Source organism: Pristiophorus japonicus, chromosome 2 (genome assembly GCF_044704955.1).
Source record: "Pristiophorus japonicus isolate sPriJap1 chromosome 2, sPriJap1.hap1, whole genome shotgun sequence".
Lineage (NCBI taxonomy): Eukaryota > Metazoa > Chordata > Chondrichthyes > Pristiophoridae > Pristiophorus > Pristiophorus japonicus.
Window position 1 is genome coordinate 128,230,407 of NC_091978.1, and position 17,204 is coordinate 128,247,610.

The 17,204-nt window shown below is 47.3% G+C and overlaps 1 protein-coding gene across 6 annotated transcripts in view; it reads left to right on the forward strand.

Moving 5' to 3' along the window:
* Nucleotides 1-17,204, forward strand: part of ipo11 (importin 11) — a 928,775-nt gene that overhangs the window by 372,467 nt on the left and 539,104 nt on the right. For all 6 annotated transcript variants that reach the window (XM_070869309.1, XM_070869300.1, XM_070869323.1 and 3 more), the window contains one exon: nt 5,432-5,558. In XM_070869309.1, coding sequence (XP_070725410.1) covers nt 5,432-5,558 — 127 coding nt within the window. The remainder of the gene's footprint in view (nt 1-5,431; nt 5,559-17,204) is intronic.

Consider the following 17,204-nt stretch of genomic DNA (forward strand, 5'->3'; position numbering starts at 1 on the left):
CCCGCCCCCTCTCCCCCCCGCCCCTCTCCCCCCCCGCCCCTCTCCCCCCGCCCCTCTCCCCCCCGCCCCTCTCCCCCGCCCCTCTCCCCCCCCTCCGCCCTCTCCCCCCCGCCCCTCTCCCCCGCCCCTCTCCCCCCCGCCCCTCTCCCCCCCCCGCCCCTCTCCCCCCCGCCCCTCTCCCCCCGCCCCCTCTCCCCCCCCGCCCCTCTCCCCCCGCCCCTCTCCCCCCCCGCCCCTCCCCCCCGCCCCTCCCCCCCCCGCCCCTCCCCCCCCCGCCCCTCCCCCCCCGCCCCTCTCCCCCCGCCCCTCCCCCCGCTCCCTCCCCCCGCCCCTCTCCCCCCCCCCCTCCCCCCCCCTCTCCCCCCGCCCTCTCCCCCCCCTCCCCCCCGCCCCTCTCCCCCCCGCCCCTCTCCCCCCCGCCCCTCTCCCCCCCGCCCCTCCTCCCCCCCGCCCCTCTCCCCCCCCGCCCCTCTCCCCCCGCCCCTCTCCCCCCGCCCCTCTCCCCCCCGCCCCTCTCCCCCCCGCCCCTCTCCCCCCCGCCCCTCTCCCCCCCGCCCCTCTCCCCCCCGCCCCTCTCCCCCCCGCCCCTCTCCCCCCCGCCCCTCTCCCCCCCCGCCCCTCCCCCCCCGCCCCTCCCCCCCGCCCCTCCCCCCCCCCCCGCCCCTCTCCCCCCCGCCCCTCTCCCCCCCGCCCTCTCCCCCCCGCCCTCTCCCCCCCGCCCCTCTCCCCCCCGCCCCTCTCCCCCCCGCCCCTCTCCCCCCCGCCCCTCTCCCCCCGCCCCTCTCCCCCCCGCCCCTCTCCCCCCCGCCCCTCTCCCTCCCGCCCCTCTCCCTCCCGCCCCTCTCCCTCCCGCCCCTCTCCCTCCCGCCCCTCTCCCTCCCGCCCCTCTCCCTCCCGCCCCTCTCCCTCCCGCCCCTCTCCCTCCCGCCTCTCGCCCCTCCTCCTTCCTCCCTCCTCCTCCTTCCTCCTCCCTCCTCCCTCCTTCCTCCTCCTTCCTCTCGCCCCTCCTCCTCCTCCTTCCTCTCGCTCCTCCTCCTCCTCCTTCCTCTCCTCCTCCTCCTTCCTCTCCCCCTCCTCCTTCCTCTCCCCCTCCTTCCTCTCCCCCTCCTTCCTCTCCCCCTCCTCCTTCCTCTCCCCCTCCTCCTTCCTCTCCCCCTCCTCCTTCTCTCCTCCTTCTCTCCTCCTTCTCTCCTCCTTCTCTCCTCCTTCTCTCCTCCTTCTCTCCTCCTTCTCTCCTCCTTCTCTCCTCCTTCTCTCCTCCTTCTCTCCTCCTTCTCTCCTCCCGCCTCTCCTCCCGCCTCTCCTCCCGCCTCTCCTCCTCCTTCTCTCCTCCCGCCCCTCCCCTCCTGAGGTCGTCCCACAATCCCTGGTGGCAAGGGATGTGCCCTCATGATGACCAAGTAGTGGAACATGGAACCGACCACCACCAAATGGGACACCCGCTCTGTCGAGTACTGGAGGGCTCCACACGAGCAGAACCATTGCTTCAGTAGGCCGATGGTCTGCTCGATGATGTTCCTGGTGGCGGCATTCCTCTCAAGAATGCTGCGCACAAATGTTGAGGTTCTGGAGAGGAGTCATGAGTCAGGTGGAGAGCTTATAACCATTGTCTCCGAGAAGCCACCCTTGAGCTTCACGTGGTGGCTTGGAGCGCTGAAACACCGGTGTGGGACTACATTGGAGGATGACGGCATCATTCACATTGAGGATTCGCTGTGTGTGGTCGCACACCAACTGCACATTGAGTGGTAGCCTTTCTGGTTACAGAAGATCTCAAGATTGTTGTGCGGTGCCCGCAAAGCCATGTGGGTGCAGTCAATGGCACCCTGCACCGTAGGGAAGCCCGCTATCCTGGCAAAGTCACATGCATGCTCATCCTGCTTCCCTCTGGTGATCAGGAAGCCAATGTCGTCCCTTCTGGTGCAGAGAGCTCTCTGTGACCTCCCGGATGTAGTGATGGATGGCGAACTGAGAGATGTTATCTATGTCTCCTGCTGCAGACTGGAAGGATCCACTGGCGAAGAAATTGAGGGCCACAGTGACCTTGGCTGCCAGTGGGAGAGGCAGTGGTCGCCCTAGTTTGAGGTTGTAGGTGTGGTTGCAGGAGGTGGCAGAGTTCTGTAACCACCTCCTTGGTGAAGTAAAGCCTCCTAGTACACTGCTCTTCGCTTAATTGTTGGCCGGAGAAATGATGTCGGAAGACCCTAGGAGGGAAAGGCCTCCTGTTGAAAGCCCTGATGGCCCCTCTCCTCTCTCTGTGCACATGTTCCCGTCTTTCTCGCTGCCTCCAATCCCTCCGCCGTAGATCCTGGAGGGCGAGGTTGACTGCCAGCACAGCCCCCATGACATAGCAAGTGTTGTAATTTGAAGTCTCTCAAAGATAGTGAGGGAGTTCTTTACTTGCAGAACACACTCTGATACCAAATAACCTTGAAATAACTAAAGAAAACTCTTGCAGTTGCAGGAAGTAGCACACAGCTACTCAGTCTTCAAAATCATGTCAGGTGTGAGTGATTGGTGATGATCACTTTAAATAGCATCCCTGCAGCTGGCTTCCTGCTGCTGTATGCCACCTCAACCTGTTGCTTTCTCCAACCAATAATTCAGTGGCCGAAACGAAGTTGGGAGATTGGGTGTTAAGTGAGCATTGCACGCTCACTGACTTCATGATCTCCACGATTATGATGTCCCTGGCGATCGAGTTTAGCAGCAGTGCTACTGACAAGATGGATATGGCGTGCGCCGCTGGAACCACTATTGTGGTGCTAAACACATGAATTTCTCCTCCAGAATATCTTTCCATGGTGTAATGTTGAATAGTGCGCACAGCAGTTCAAATGAGGTCTTCCAGTTTCCATGCAACGCAACATTATCTCTGGTGATCTGTATTGTACCTCTCTTGTAATGCAACCCAATACTTCGATTCTTTTTTAATGCGGCCATGCACTGGGCCAATGGCTATAACAATTCTTCCACAATTACAAAATATTTCTTTTATTGCTCAATTTGCAACATAATTATAGCATTCTTTTGTGATTCTTTGCCCCCATACAAATTCTATATTTTTCTACATTGATCTGTATTTCGGATCTACTGACCCAATTTTAAAAATGATACTTCTGAATTTGGTTGCATTGCTCATGCGATCTGCCTCAATCGACTGCAAACTTGGAGGATCTGCCTCCTACAACCTCATTGTATATATATATTATAGACACCCGAGGCCAATCAATATACCACTCAATTAAAAAAATAACAATAATCATTAAGCTTTACGTGCAGAAGCTGTGTGCCCTGGGCTCAAGCCCGGAAATATGATAGCTGTATATTTGAAGCTCTGAGAACAATACCAATCCCAGGTCTCCGTTCCAATTTTCCCATGGCACTTTTTTCACTTGTTCATTATTACCAACAAGAATTGGCCATCTCAAATGAGCTGCTCTCAGCGAAAGAGTTCTTCGACAGGGCCACCCGCAGGAAAGCAAGTCGCCGTTCAGCAGGCTAAACAAATTCTTGATTTCTCTTACTCGCAATTAAAAATTAAGATGGCTGGACATTAAGTGAGTTCCCCTTGAAGATTCAGAAAATGTTCCCAATCGGCGCATTTTCCCACGTGTGCAAATCACGCATTTTTGGTGTACACGTGAATCAACGATTTTTTTCCGAAAAACAATCCTGGGTTCACAGAATGCACAGGAGGCTAAGAGATCAACTGACGATTACTTTCAATGTTTCGTTGAACAGGGCACAGCTTATTCTCAGGTAAAGGGACTATTGAATCCAGTAAAAGGTCTGTTCATTGAGTTCCTGATTCCCTTTCCCTGGTCGGCTATCCACTGGGAAGCCATCCAGCACCCGCCCCTCTCACCTACTATTGGCTCATCTGCCAGACCCTCAGCAGCCGCCCCTCCCCCCCCCCCTCCTCTCCCTGCCCACAGCTATTTGTGAGAGTCGACACCAGTCACAGAAGGTTGGGCGGTGATTGGTTAAGGGCCCCCACCCCTCTCTGATCGAATACTTGGCTGCTGTGACTTTCCTCTTATTAAAGCCCCTGGCTGTTGAAAGTCTGAGCAGAGTGAACAGACGGTTTATTTTACTGTACCGCACAGTCAAGCTTGCTGTGTAAAGGGAACACTCTGAGATTAATAAACCCTGGGGGGACCAGTTCCAGCCAGAAAGTGCCGTGTAAGCGCCAAATTCGGGGAGCAACAGCAAGTGCTAGGAACTCACTGGGCGCGTCGGCAAATGGAGAAATGGTGATGGGTCACGGAGTGTCTGTAAATGAAGGAGACAAGATGACAGGTCAGTGAGCGTCTGTAAATGAAGGGAGAAACAGTAACTGGTCAAGGACCATCTGTAAATGAAGGAAAATAGTGACTGGTCAGGCCCCGCTCCCCATACCTTCCAGATTGCTTCTCCTCGCCTTGGTATCCTCAACCCTAAGCCTAACATCCTAACTCTAACCTCAATCCCTAATCCTGACATGTAACCATAAAATCCTAACCCAAAACACTAACATAATTCCTAACCCCAACACCTAATTGTAACAGCCTTACCAAATCCCTCCATGGCCTCACCCCTCCCTATCTCTGCAATCTCCTCTAGCCCTGTAACTCTCCAAAATATCTCAGCTCTTCCAGTTCTGGCCTCTTAAGCATCTTCGATTTCAACCGCTCCACCATTGGCGGCTGTGCCTTCAGCTGCCAAGGCCCTAAGCTCTGCAATTCCCTTCCTAAACCTCTCAACCTCTTTTCTCGATCAAGACGCTCCTTAAATCTGACCTCTATTTGCCCTATCTTCTTATGTGGCTTGATGTCACATTTTGTTTGATAATGCTCCTGTGAGACGCCTTTGGATGTTTTGCTACTTTAAAGGCGCTATATAAATACAGGTGGTTGTTTTGTGCTGCAGGACCTGGGGGTAGAATTTTTATAATACTGGAGGGGCGACTCATGCTAAGAACGTTGAGAACCCCTGATGTCGTGGATGGTGTGGGCATGTATAGACCCAATGATATTTCCCTCCTTTTCATATGTTTGTATTTATACATGTGCATACAAAAGTTACTGTGTTGGGAGGCACGTGCATTTTACTGTTCACTGAGGTTTCCAGGATTTATCAATCTGGAACATGTGTAAAGATTGGTTGTAATTAAAAAGTTAGTGGTTATTCATTGTTCATCTCTGTTTAAGTTATACAGAGAAAACGGACCTGAATTGAATTGTTAATTTTCATCAGCTGAATAGGAATGTTCTAAAAAAGCAGGTCTTGAAAAGCACTGTAGCAGTAACTAATTGAATCTGGCAGGTTTTATTAGTATTTGTTATTCATGTATTAATCATTAAAGCTAATTTTGTTAACTTGTTTTATTGCAACAGTATTTTTTACCAGATTACTAACATGTAATCATCTGTATTTTTTTGATGTACAGATACAAGCTTATTCGGCGGAGGGTGATTTGGTTGATTGGTCAATGGATCGCTGTAAAATTTAAATCTGAATTAAGACCAATGTTATATGAGGCGATCCTTAATCTCATGCAGGACCAAGACCGTGTGGTATGTTTTCAAATACAATTTATATTTTGAGATGTGCTTAATTCCTTATTAACATAATAACAGGCTATTAACATAAATTCATAATATATTTTTCTTTTTAACATACTGGCATGTATTTTTGGTGGTCGCCAAGTTAAAGAACATTATGATGTGTAGGTTGTTTGTTCAAACTGGAGTTATAAGCTAGGCAGAGCTTTCTAACTTTTTTGCTGAGCTCCTTTTCAGAGATTAACGCCCTAATTGCGCCACCCTCTTTTTAAGACACATTGGGGGTGAAATTAGACTTCGCAAGCATGGCAAAATGCATGATAGCCAGAGTAGGAATTGCAGGATAGCTCAGATGAATATGTGGCTTGGGGAGTGGTGCAGAAGGGAGGGATTCAAATTTCTGGGACATTGGAACCGGTTCTGGGGGAGGTGGGACCAGTATAAACCGGACGGTCTGCACCTGGGCAGGACCGGAACCAATGTCCATGGGGGAGTGTTTGCTAGTGCTGTTGGGGAGGAGTTAAACTAATATGACAGGGGGATGGGAATCTATGCAGGGAGACAGGGAAGTAGGATGGGGACAGAAGCAAAAGATAGAAAGAAGAAAAGTAAAAGTGGAGGGCAGAGAAACCTAAAGCAAAAAGGGCCACATTACAGCAAAATTCTAAAGGGGCAACGTGTGTTAGAAAGACCAGCCTGAAAGCTCTGTGCCTCAGTGCGTGGAGTATTCAGAATAAGGTGGACGAATTAACTGCGCAGATAGCAGTTAACGGTTATGATGTAATTGGCATCATGGAGAATGGCTCCAGGGTGACCAAGGCTGGGAACTCAACATCCAGGGGTATTCAACATTTAGGAAGGATAGACAGAAAGGAAAAGGAGGCGGAGTGGCATTGCTGATTAAAGAGGAAATTAATGCAATAGTAAGAAAGGACATTAGCTTGGATGATGTGGAATCGGTATGGGTGGAGCTACAGAATACCAAAGGGCAGAAAACGCTAGTGGGAGTTGTGTACACACCACCAAATAGTAGTGGTGAGGTTGGGGACAGCATCAAACAAGAAATTAGGGATGCGTGCAATAAAGGTACTGCAGTTATCATGAGCGACTTTAATCTACATATTGACGGGGCTAACCAAACTGGTAGAAATGCAGTGGAGGAGGATTTCCTGGAGTGTATTAGGGATGGCTTTCCAGACCAATATGTCGAGGAACCAACTAGGGAGCTGGCCATCCTAGACTGGGTGGTGTGTAATGAGAAAGGACTAATTAGCAATCTTGTTGTGCGAGGCCCCTTGAGGAAGAGTGACCATAACATGGTAGAATTCTTTATTAAGATGGAGAGTGACACAGTTAATTCAGAAACTAGGGTCCTGAACTTAAGGAAAGGTAACTTCGATGGTTTGAGGCATGAATTGGCTAGAATAGACTGGCATATGATACTTAAAGGGTTGACTGTGGATAGGCAATGGCAAACATTTAAAGATCATATGGATGAACTTCAGCAATTGTACATCCCTGTCTGGAGTAAAAATAAAACGGGGAAGATGGCTCAACTGTGGCTAACAAGGGAAATTAAGGATAGTGTTAAATTCAAGGAAGAGACATATAAATTGTCCAGAAAAAGCAGCAAACCTGAGGACTGGAAGAAATTTAGAATTCAGCAGAGGAGGACAAAGGGTTTAATTAAGAGGGGGAAAATAGAGTACGAGAAGCTTGCTGGGAACATAAAAACTGACTGCATAAGCTTCTATAGATATTTGAAGAGAAAAAGACAAACGTAGGTCCCTTGAAGTCAGAATCAGGTGAGTTTATAACGGGGAACAAAGAAATTGCAGACCAATTGAACAAATACTTTGGTTCTCTCTTCATGAAGGAAGACACAAATAACCTTCCGGAAATACTAGGGGACCGAGGGTCTCGTGAGAAGGAGGAACTGAAGGATATCCTTATTCGGCGGGAAATTGCGTTAGGGAAATTGATGGGATTGAAGGCCGATAAATCCCCGAGTCCTGATAGTCTGCATCCCAGAGTACTTAAGGAAGTGGCCCTAGAAATAGTGGATGCATTGGTGATCATTTTCCAACAGTCTATCGACTCTGGATCAGTTCCTATGGACTGGAGGGTAGCTAATGTAACACCACTTTTTAAAAAGGGAGGGAGAGAGAAAGTGGGTAATTATAGACTGGTTAGCCTGACATCAGTAGTGGGGAAAATGTTGGAATCAATTATTTAGGATGAAATAGCAGCGCATTTGGAAAGCAGTGACAGGATCAGTCCAAGTCAGCATGGATTTATGAAGGGGAAATCATGCTTGACAAATCTTCTGGAATTTTTTGAGGATGTAACTAGTAGAGTGGACAAGGGAGAACCAGTAGATGTGGTGTATTTGGACTTTCAAAAAGCTCTTGACAAGGTCCCACACGAGATTGGTGTGCAAAATCAAAGCACATGGTATTGGGGGTAATATACTGATGTGGATAGAGAACTGGCTGGCAGACAGGAAGCAGAGAGTCGGGATAAACGTGTCCTTTTCAGAATGGCAGGCAGTGACTAGTGGAGTGCTGCAGGACTCAGTGCTGGGACCCCAGCTCTTTACAATATACATCAATGATTTAGATGAAAGAATTGAGTGTAATATCTCCAAGTTTGAGGATGACACTAAACTGGGTGGCAGTGTGAACTTATGAGGGGGATGCTAAGAGGCTGTAGAGTGACTTGGAAAGGTTAGGTGAATGGGCAAATGCATGGCAGATGCAGTATAATGTGGATAAATGTGAGGTTATCCACTTTGAGGGCAAAAACGCGAAGACAGAATATTATCTGAATGGCGGCAGATTAGGAAAAGAGGAGGTGCAACGAGACCTGGGTGTCATGGTTCATCAGTCATTGAAATTTGGCATGCAGGTACAGCAGGTGGTGAAGAAGGCAAATGGTATGTTGGCCTTCATAGCTAGGGGATTTGAGTATGGGAGCAGGGAGGTCTTACTGCAGTTGTACAGGGCCTTGGTGAGGCCCCACCTGGAATATTGTGTTCAGTTTTGGTCTCAAAATCTGAGGAAGGATGTTCTTGCTATTGAGCGAGTGCAGCGAAGGTTCACCAGACTGATTCCCGGGATGGCTGGACTGACATATGAAGAGAGACTGGATCAACTGGGTCTTTATACATTGGCGTTTAGAAGGATGAGAGGGGACCTCATAGAAACATATAAGATTCTGACGGGACGCGACAGGTTAGATGCGGGTAGAATGTTTCCAATGTTGGACAAGTCCAGGACCAGCGGACACAGTCTTAGGATAAGGGGTAAGCCATTTAGGACTGAGATGAAGAGAAATCTCTTCACTCAGAGAGGAGTTAACCTGTGGAATTCCCTGCCGCAGAGAGTTGTTGATGCCAGTTCATTGGATATGTTCAGGAGAGAGTTAACTGTGGCCCTTACGGCTAAGGGGATGAAGGGGTATGGAGAGAAAGTAGGAAAAGGATACTGAGGGAATGATCAGCCATGATCTTATTGAATGGTGGTGCAGGCTCGAAGGGCCGAATGGCCTACTCCTGCACCTATTTTCTATGTTTCTATGATCGTGAATCAGCAGGCCGGCTCACACTGTGCTCAATTTCCTTTTTTGCAGAAGTCACCAATTGGCCACAGTGTAAAATGTGCTACCAATTCACTGAGTTTGTTTTGTGCTTCTGGCGAAGACCCATTTCAACCCCGTCCCCTCTATTTTTGCAGAGGATTTTATATTCTCGGTAAACATAACATATTGCTTGAGACAGAAAGCAACATAAATAGCACAGTACCAGTACAATAAAACTGAATGAACTTGAACATAAAATCATCATCATCATCATCATCATAGACAGTCCCTTGAAATGCTGATGACTTGCTTCCACGCCGAAAAGGGAAGAGTTCACAGGTGTTTCAATTATATTCCAGATCCCAAACAACATCTTGAATAAGCTCACAGGTGTTCCAATGAAGGAGCTAAAATTCCAGGCCCTGAATTACATCCTAAAGGGAGGAAGATGTCTGTGCGTGGATTTTTTTAACGTGATGGCCGTTGCACCCTAGCCACCACACGGGCTTGACCGAGCTACATCTTGGTCCAGCGGGAAGGGCTAACCAGGATGACTGGCGACCAGCTCTGCTGCACGGACCTAGTGTGGGCTGGCCCGTGCTGCCCCTGGGCACTCGCCTCTTCTGGGCCCCGAACTCTCGCCTCTCCTGGGCCCTGATCACATCCCTTTACGAACTCTTGCCGCTCCTTTGCCCCAACCTCGACATTCCTGCAGTACCTTCCCACACTGTAATCAGCTGTCGCTCTCCTGCAGCAGCACGCACTGCTCCCTGCAGTGGTATGCAGAGGGAGCAGCATGCAGTGTCTCCTGTACCTGCTGTGTGTGTGTCCCAGTATCTCCTGTACCCTCCGTGTGTGTTGTCAGTTCATGAACATAACAGAACACTTGATGACTCACACTTGCCTCATTTTTGAATAGGCTAAGCATGTTTGCGAGTGCACAACTTGTAGAATTTTGGTTTGATTTTGGAGCGTTTCAACTGCAAACCAGTCGCTGCATTTACGCGATTTCTATACTTATTGTTGATGCAAATAAGTGAAGAAAATCCGACTTCACACAGATATGTTCTTACAAAGTTGCCAAATATTTCAACCGCTCTTTCGGACAATTTAGGGAACTCTTTTTGAATTGAAATCAAGAGGCACGGCTGTAAAAATTGTCTTTCAAAACAGTCACCAACACTGTCGCACCAAATTCTCTTTTAGACTCAAGGCAATCTTGGCTTTTGCTACAAAGTCCTCTGAAACGCATTTCGAACCCAGGACAAATCCTCAAATTAATTTGCCTCTCTTTCAGGAATTTATTTGCTAAATTTTGTGCAAAGCTGATACTTTCTCCAGAATTACGGGCTCAATTTTGCCTAAGCCCGTTTTCTGGCATATTGTCAGAGTTACGCCCGTTTTTCTAGGCCAGAACTATTTTGCCAAAGTTTCCCCGATGTATAATTCAAATTTGGTGCCACGCAGTGTGTCCAGTCGCCTCGGGGGGGTGGAGCCTGCTGTCTGTGCCGAATAAGCTATGCTGCACCTTCTGCGCATGTGTGGAAAAAAAAAAGGTGACGTTTTTGACGTTATTTGAATGGACGAGCATGCGCAATACAGCTCCAGGTTGGCACTCGCCCATTTTTAAAGAACCAGTTGTGTGTGTGACAAGGTTAGGTGCTGTGTGAGAGCATTGGAAAAATCAGAGCTGCAGCAATACAGTATGCAACGCAGTGCAAGAACCAAGAATTTCTTACAGGATGTAAGTTACTGTGATTGAGACCAGATGGCAGGAGCTGGACACCAGCCGAGGTCACATAAAAGTTCCACTCAAAGAAACGAAGAAACGCTGGAACCATGTTGCAAAAGATTACTGCGCAATGGTGACCACCACGAGATCTGGAGGCCAGTGTAAAAAGAAGTGGCAGGACCTTGGTCAAGTAGTTCGTGTAAGTAATATTTTCATTTATTCAATGGAATTGCAATTGTAAATGTGACCAGCTGTATATGTCCCACCCAACAGAAAGACACCCTCTCTTTAAAAAGTTGCATTTTCATCATTGCAGAGGAAGGTGGCACATAATCAAAGGGAAAGAACTCGAACAGGAGGAGGCCCGGCAAATCTGCAGCCACTGACACCCTTGGAAGAGAGGGCGCACACATCCCCAGTTGTAGTTTGAAATGATCCGGAGGCATAGAATGCAAGTGCCGCTGTAAGCTTCACTTCAACTGACAAAGCAGTCCTCCTGCCGCTTCTAGGTTGCAGGTCTGCTTTCACCAACTCACAGATCTCAGTTACAACTTATTTGCGGAAATGCGGCCTTCTGACACAGTCTGCATCACTCAGGTGCAGGTACGATCACCTGTCTCGATATACCCGAGGTGCGTAAGGCCTCCTGCCCAGCACCCTGTGGGCTCTGATGTTCATCATGCGATGACATTGAATAAATTGTCTCCTATGTAGCACCATCATGCAGAAGGCTCGGACAAGGTATGGCATTGTCAGTATTGCCCCCATGGTTAAATTTTACTTTTGCAAGAAGCTGAAAATGGCAGGAAGGCAGGCAGGACAGGTTCTTTGTTGTCTCTCCCCAAGGTCTGTCTGGATGGACCACACACAGGTCTTATGACTTCTCTTCCCCCCCCCCCCCCCCCCCCCACCCAACTCATTGCAGTCTTGTGACTTCTCTTCCTGCCCCCCTCCCCCCCAAACTTAATGCAGTCTTATGACTTCTCCCCTTCTCCCCCCGCAAACGCATTGCAGTCTTGTGCCTAGTGCAGCAGCCTTCCGATCGGCACCTCTCTCCCTGGGCTCAGTGCAGAAGCCTTCCGATCGCCTCCTCCCCCCCCCGGCCCCCCCAAACCACTGGGCTTTTTTTCCAGCTGAGCCCTGATGTCCAGGTGCAGGGCCGACGCCACAACCCTCCAGCCCTGCTTGAAGACGTTCGGTGGTGGCGTGTGAGAAAAAAAAATGGAAACTTCAGAAATCCAAGACACTTCCATGTACTCCATTGAAAGGTTAAAAAAAGTTGAACTTTTTTATGGATATTTAAAGTGTTCTTGACTCGCTCCAAAAACTTCGATGAAGAACAATGGCACCTTTCAGTGCCGATTTCTCAATGTGTGCTGTTTTCTGTTAACTCACCAGAAGTTTTTTCGGGAGTGGCCAGATACGCCGACCTAGGATTAACATTTTTGGGGTAAACTGCGAAAAATGATGTAAATTGGTGCAGACATGAGGGAACAAATGAAGTCAAAAAAACCTAACCTAGAAAAATCGTAACTAAAGCAGTTACACCAGCGCAGATTCCAGGGGGAAACTTTGAATTAAATACTTACGGCAGAAAAAACGGCGCATATGACCCGGGAAAATTGAGCCCTATAGCTTTAACTTCTAGGACTGACAGTTCATAACCCATAATAACAGAGGTCACTGTTACATTGTTTTGCAGCACATAGCTACTAATCGATAGCAAAAGGTTTTTCGGCAAAGCTCTGTACTTTTATGTGCATGATGAAAATGTTAGTTTTTACCTTACAAAGTAAGGTTAAGTTTATTGAGCCTGTCAAATATGCCAGCCAAATACCCCAATAAAACCTGGAAACACTGGTCGAGGAAATGATGAAGTGGTGATTCAGAGTAAATCAAAAACATGTAACACATTTTTGTCAGAACTTTACCACGAGACAGCCATCAAACTTATTTGATTCTCTTTATCGGTCCTTTCAGTTGAAAGAACTTTCGTTTGGAAAAAATCTCGTGGCTTATTTTTGGGGATAGGATGTTTGGTCAGGAAGTGACTTTAGGTTTCTTGGTTTCATGCTACCTTGAGCAAGAACTTCAGCACAAACAACACCTGGCGGTTTATGATTTTTGTCAGAACCAGTAAATTTAGGCGTGGACCTTCTGGTGCGGGCTGAAAATGATAATGTGAAAAGGTACTGCTTATTTGGTGGATGCCTGCAGCTGGGTCTGCAACCTCACCCAATTTCCTGCTGGACTATGGTAGATTGGTAATCAAAAGTGCAAATGTCTTTAAATTTTAAAGAAACTGAACAAATTTAAGTTTAAATTCAAAGAGGAAATACATACCGATGCAGCCAAGCATGAGGTGATCTCAGCATAGCGCGGGGATGTTTGAATCCCTGCTGATTTCTAAAAGTTGAAATTGCCCCAATCAGAGCTGCTTCTCGTGCATAGTAACCAATTACTGGTCAAAGTTCTGCTAGAAATCAGCAGGGATTCAAACATCCTGAGCTGTGCTGAGATCGCTCTATGTGTTTTCAGATGAGATAGAGAGGGGGGGGGGGAAAGGAGGGGGGGTCGCGATATTGGTTAAACAAACAGTTCCAGCTGTGAGGAGGGATGATGGATTAGAAGATCATTAAATGAGGCCATATGGGTTGAACTGAAGAACAAAAAAGGGACAGTTACACTGCTGGGAGTGTACCATAGACCCCCAAATAGTCAGAGCAAATATGCAGACAATTTTCTGAGAGATACAAAAACAATAGGGCAGTAATAGTTGGGGATTTCAACTACCCTAACATTAACTGGGATAGAATCAGTGTAAAAGGTATAGACGCAGAATTCTTAAAATGCATTCAAGAGAACTTTTTTTAGTCAGTACATAGGAAGCCCAACTAGAGAGAGGGGGTGGTTCTGGACTTTGTTTTAGGGAAAGAATCAGTAGGAGAGCATTTTGGTAGTAGTGATCATAATTCAGTTAGATTAGTGTAGTTATAGAAAAGGACAATGATAGATCAGGAGTAAAAGTTCTCGATTGGGAATGGCCAATTTTACTAAGCTGAGATGTGATTTAGCAAAAGTGGATTGAAAACAGTTACCGTATATACTCGCGTATCCTACGATCTCACGTATCATGCGACCCCTAAATTTTCGTCCCCAAAACATGATTTTATCATGTATCTCATGTATCATGTGAGTCACTTTTTTGAGATACCAGATGACACTAGGCTAGGCTTTCAAACAAGTTTAACAAGTACCCAACACGTAACAAGCGGAACAAAGCAACAAAGTTAAAGCTGCAAAGCTGTTTGGTGTCGGAGAAAGCTGTGTCCGAAACTGGAGAAAACAAAAAGAAAAATTGAAGGAAACTCCTTCCTATAAATGCGCAAATCACGGGTCACGATCTAAAATAAGACTTTATGCTTTACGAGAAGCAAGAAGTGTTAAGAAAAAAAACAAAAATTGCACAGAAACTCCCAAAAGAATTAGAAGAAAAAGTGACTAGTTTTCAAACATTTGTAATCAAACATCGCAAAGCTAACAGCTATAAGTTATCGTGCATTGGAAACATGGATGAGACACCCGTGAATTTTGATATGCCATCAAACTCAACCGTTAATAAAGTCGGCGAGAAAAGTATTTTTATCAAAACTACATGGCATGAAAAGACACATTTTACGGTTGTTTGGAAAGCTGATTTGGAAAGCGTAAACATTACGTGTGTATCAGCAAGTAAAACAGCAGTTTTATCAAAATCATCTTTACTTGATATACATATGTACTATTTGACTTACCGTAAATGGATACGGTCTGCTTAACAGCCTAACAGCCTAATCTTGGCCAGCACTTCACACCTGCAAATTTTGTATCTCGCGTATCATGCTACCCCCCAAATTTAGGTTACAATTTAGGTCTTCAAAAGTCGCATGATACGCGAGTATATACGGTACTTGAAAGTAAATCAGTGTCAGAGCAGTGGGAGACATTCAAAGACGAGAGAGTGAGGTTTCAGAGCAAATATGTCCCCACAAAGAAAAAGGGTGGGGCTTCCAAATTTAGAGCCTCCTGGATGTCAAGCGACATACAGGATAGGATAAGGCAAAAAAGGGAAGCTTATGTCCGATACCGAGAGCTAAATACTGCAGAAAGCCTAGAAAGTGCAGGATTGAAATTAAAAAGGAAATCAGGAAAGCAAAGAGAGGGAATAAGAAAATATTGGTAAGTATGATCAAGGAAAACCCAAAGATGTTTTATAAGTACACAAAAAGCAAAAGGATAACTAAAGAAAGAGTAGGGCTTATTGGAGATTAAAAAGGAAGCTTGTGTGTGTGTGGAGGTGGAAGTCGTGGGTATGGATCTTAATGAATGCTTTGCATCTGTTTTCATAAAAGAGAGGGACGGTGCAGACATTGCAGTTAAGGAGGAGGCATGTGAAATATTAGATGAGATAAACATAGTGAGAGAGGAAATATTAAGGGGATTAGCATCTTTGAAAATAGATAAATCGGCAGGTCCGGATGAAATGTATCCCAGTCTGCTAAGAGAAGCAAGGGATGAAATAGCGTTGGCTCTGACCATCATTTTTCAATCCTCTCTGGCTACAGTTGTGGTGCTGGAGGTCTGCTAACATTGTACCAATGTTTAAAGGGGAGAAAGGGATAGACCGAGTAATTATAGGCCAGTCAGCCTAAACTCGGTGGTGAGCAAATTGTTGGAAAAAACTCAGTGACAGTATTAATCGTCATTTAGAAAGGCACGGATTACTCAAGGAAAATCAGCGTGGATTTGTTATGGGAAGGTTGTATCTGACTAACTTGATTTACTTTGTTGAGGAGGTATGATGGCGATAGTGTATTTGATGTAGTCTATATGGATTTTTAGCAAGGCTTCTGACAAGGTCCCACATGGCAGACTGGTCAGAAAAGTAAAAGCCCATGGGATCCAAGAGGAAGTGACAAGTTGGATCCAAAATTGGCTCCGAGGCAGGAAGTAAAGAGTAATGGTTGTTGGGTGTTTTGTGACATGGAAAGCTGTTTCCAGTGGGGTTCTGCAGGTCTCAGTAGTAGGCCCCTTGCTTTTTGTGGTATATATCAATGATTTAGACTTCAATGTAGGGGACATGATTAAGAAGTTTGCTGATACACAAATTGTCCGTGTGGTTGATAGTGAGGAAGAAAGCTGCAGACTGGAGGAAGATATGAATGGACTGGTCAGATGGGCAGCAAAGTGGCAAATGGAACTCAATCCAGAAAATTATGAAGTAATGCATTTGGCGAAGGCTACCAAGGCAAGGGAGTACACAATAAATGGTAGTATACTGAGAAGTGTAAAGGAACAGAGGGACCTTGGAGTGCATGTCGACAGATCTCTGAAGGTACAAGGAAAGAAAGAAAGACTTGGAATTATACAGCATCTTTCACAACCACCGGATGTCTCAAAGTACTTTACAGCCAATGAAGTACTTTTTGAATGTAGTCACTGTTGTAATGTAGAAAAGGTAGAAAAAGCCATAAGACAGCTTAAGAACAACAAGGCTTCAGGAGCGGATGGAATCCCTGCCGAGGCACTGAAGTATGGCGGAGAGGCACTACTGGCGGGAATACATGACCTCATCTCTCTTATCTGGAGGGAGGAGAGCATGCCAGGAGATCTCGGAGATGCAGTAATCGTGACCATCTTTAAAAAAGGGGACAAGTCCGACTGCGGCAACTACAGAGGAATCTCCCTGTTATCAGCCACTGGGAAAGTCGTTGCCAGAGTCCTCCTCAACCGTCTTCTCCCTGTGTCCGAGGAGCTCCTCCCAGAGTCACAGTGTGAATTTCATCCCCTTTGGAGCACAACGGACCTGATTTTTACAGCACAACAGTTGCAGGAAAAATGTAGGGAACAGCGCCAGCCCTTATACATGCCCTTCTTCGACCTTACAAAGGCCTTTGACACTGTTAACCGCGAGGATCGATGGAGCATCGTCCTCAATTTCAGCTGCCCCTAAAAGCTCGTCACCATCCTCCGCCTGCTCCATGACGATATGCAGGCTGTGATCCTTACCAGTGGATCCATTACGGACCCAATCCACGTCTGGACCGGGGTCAAACAGGGCTGCGTCATCACCCCAACACTCTTCTCAATCTTCCTTGCTGCCATGCTCCACCTCACAGTCGACAAACTCCCAGCTGGAGTGGAACTAAACTATAGAACCAGTGGGAAGCTGTTCAACCTTCGCCATCTCCAGGCCAGATCCAAGACCACCCCAACTTCTGACATCGAGCTACAGTACGCGGACGACGTCTGCGTCTGCACACACACAGAGGCTGAACTCCAGGACATAGTCGACGTAGTTACTGAGG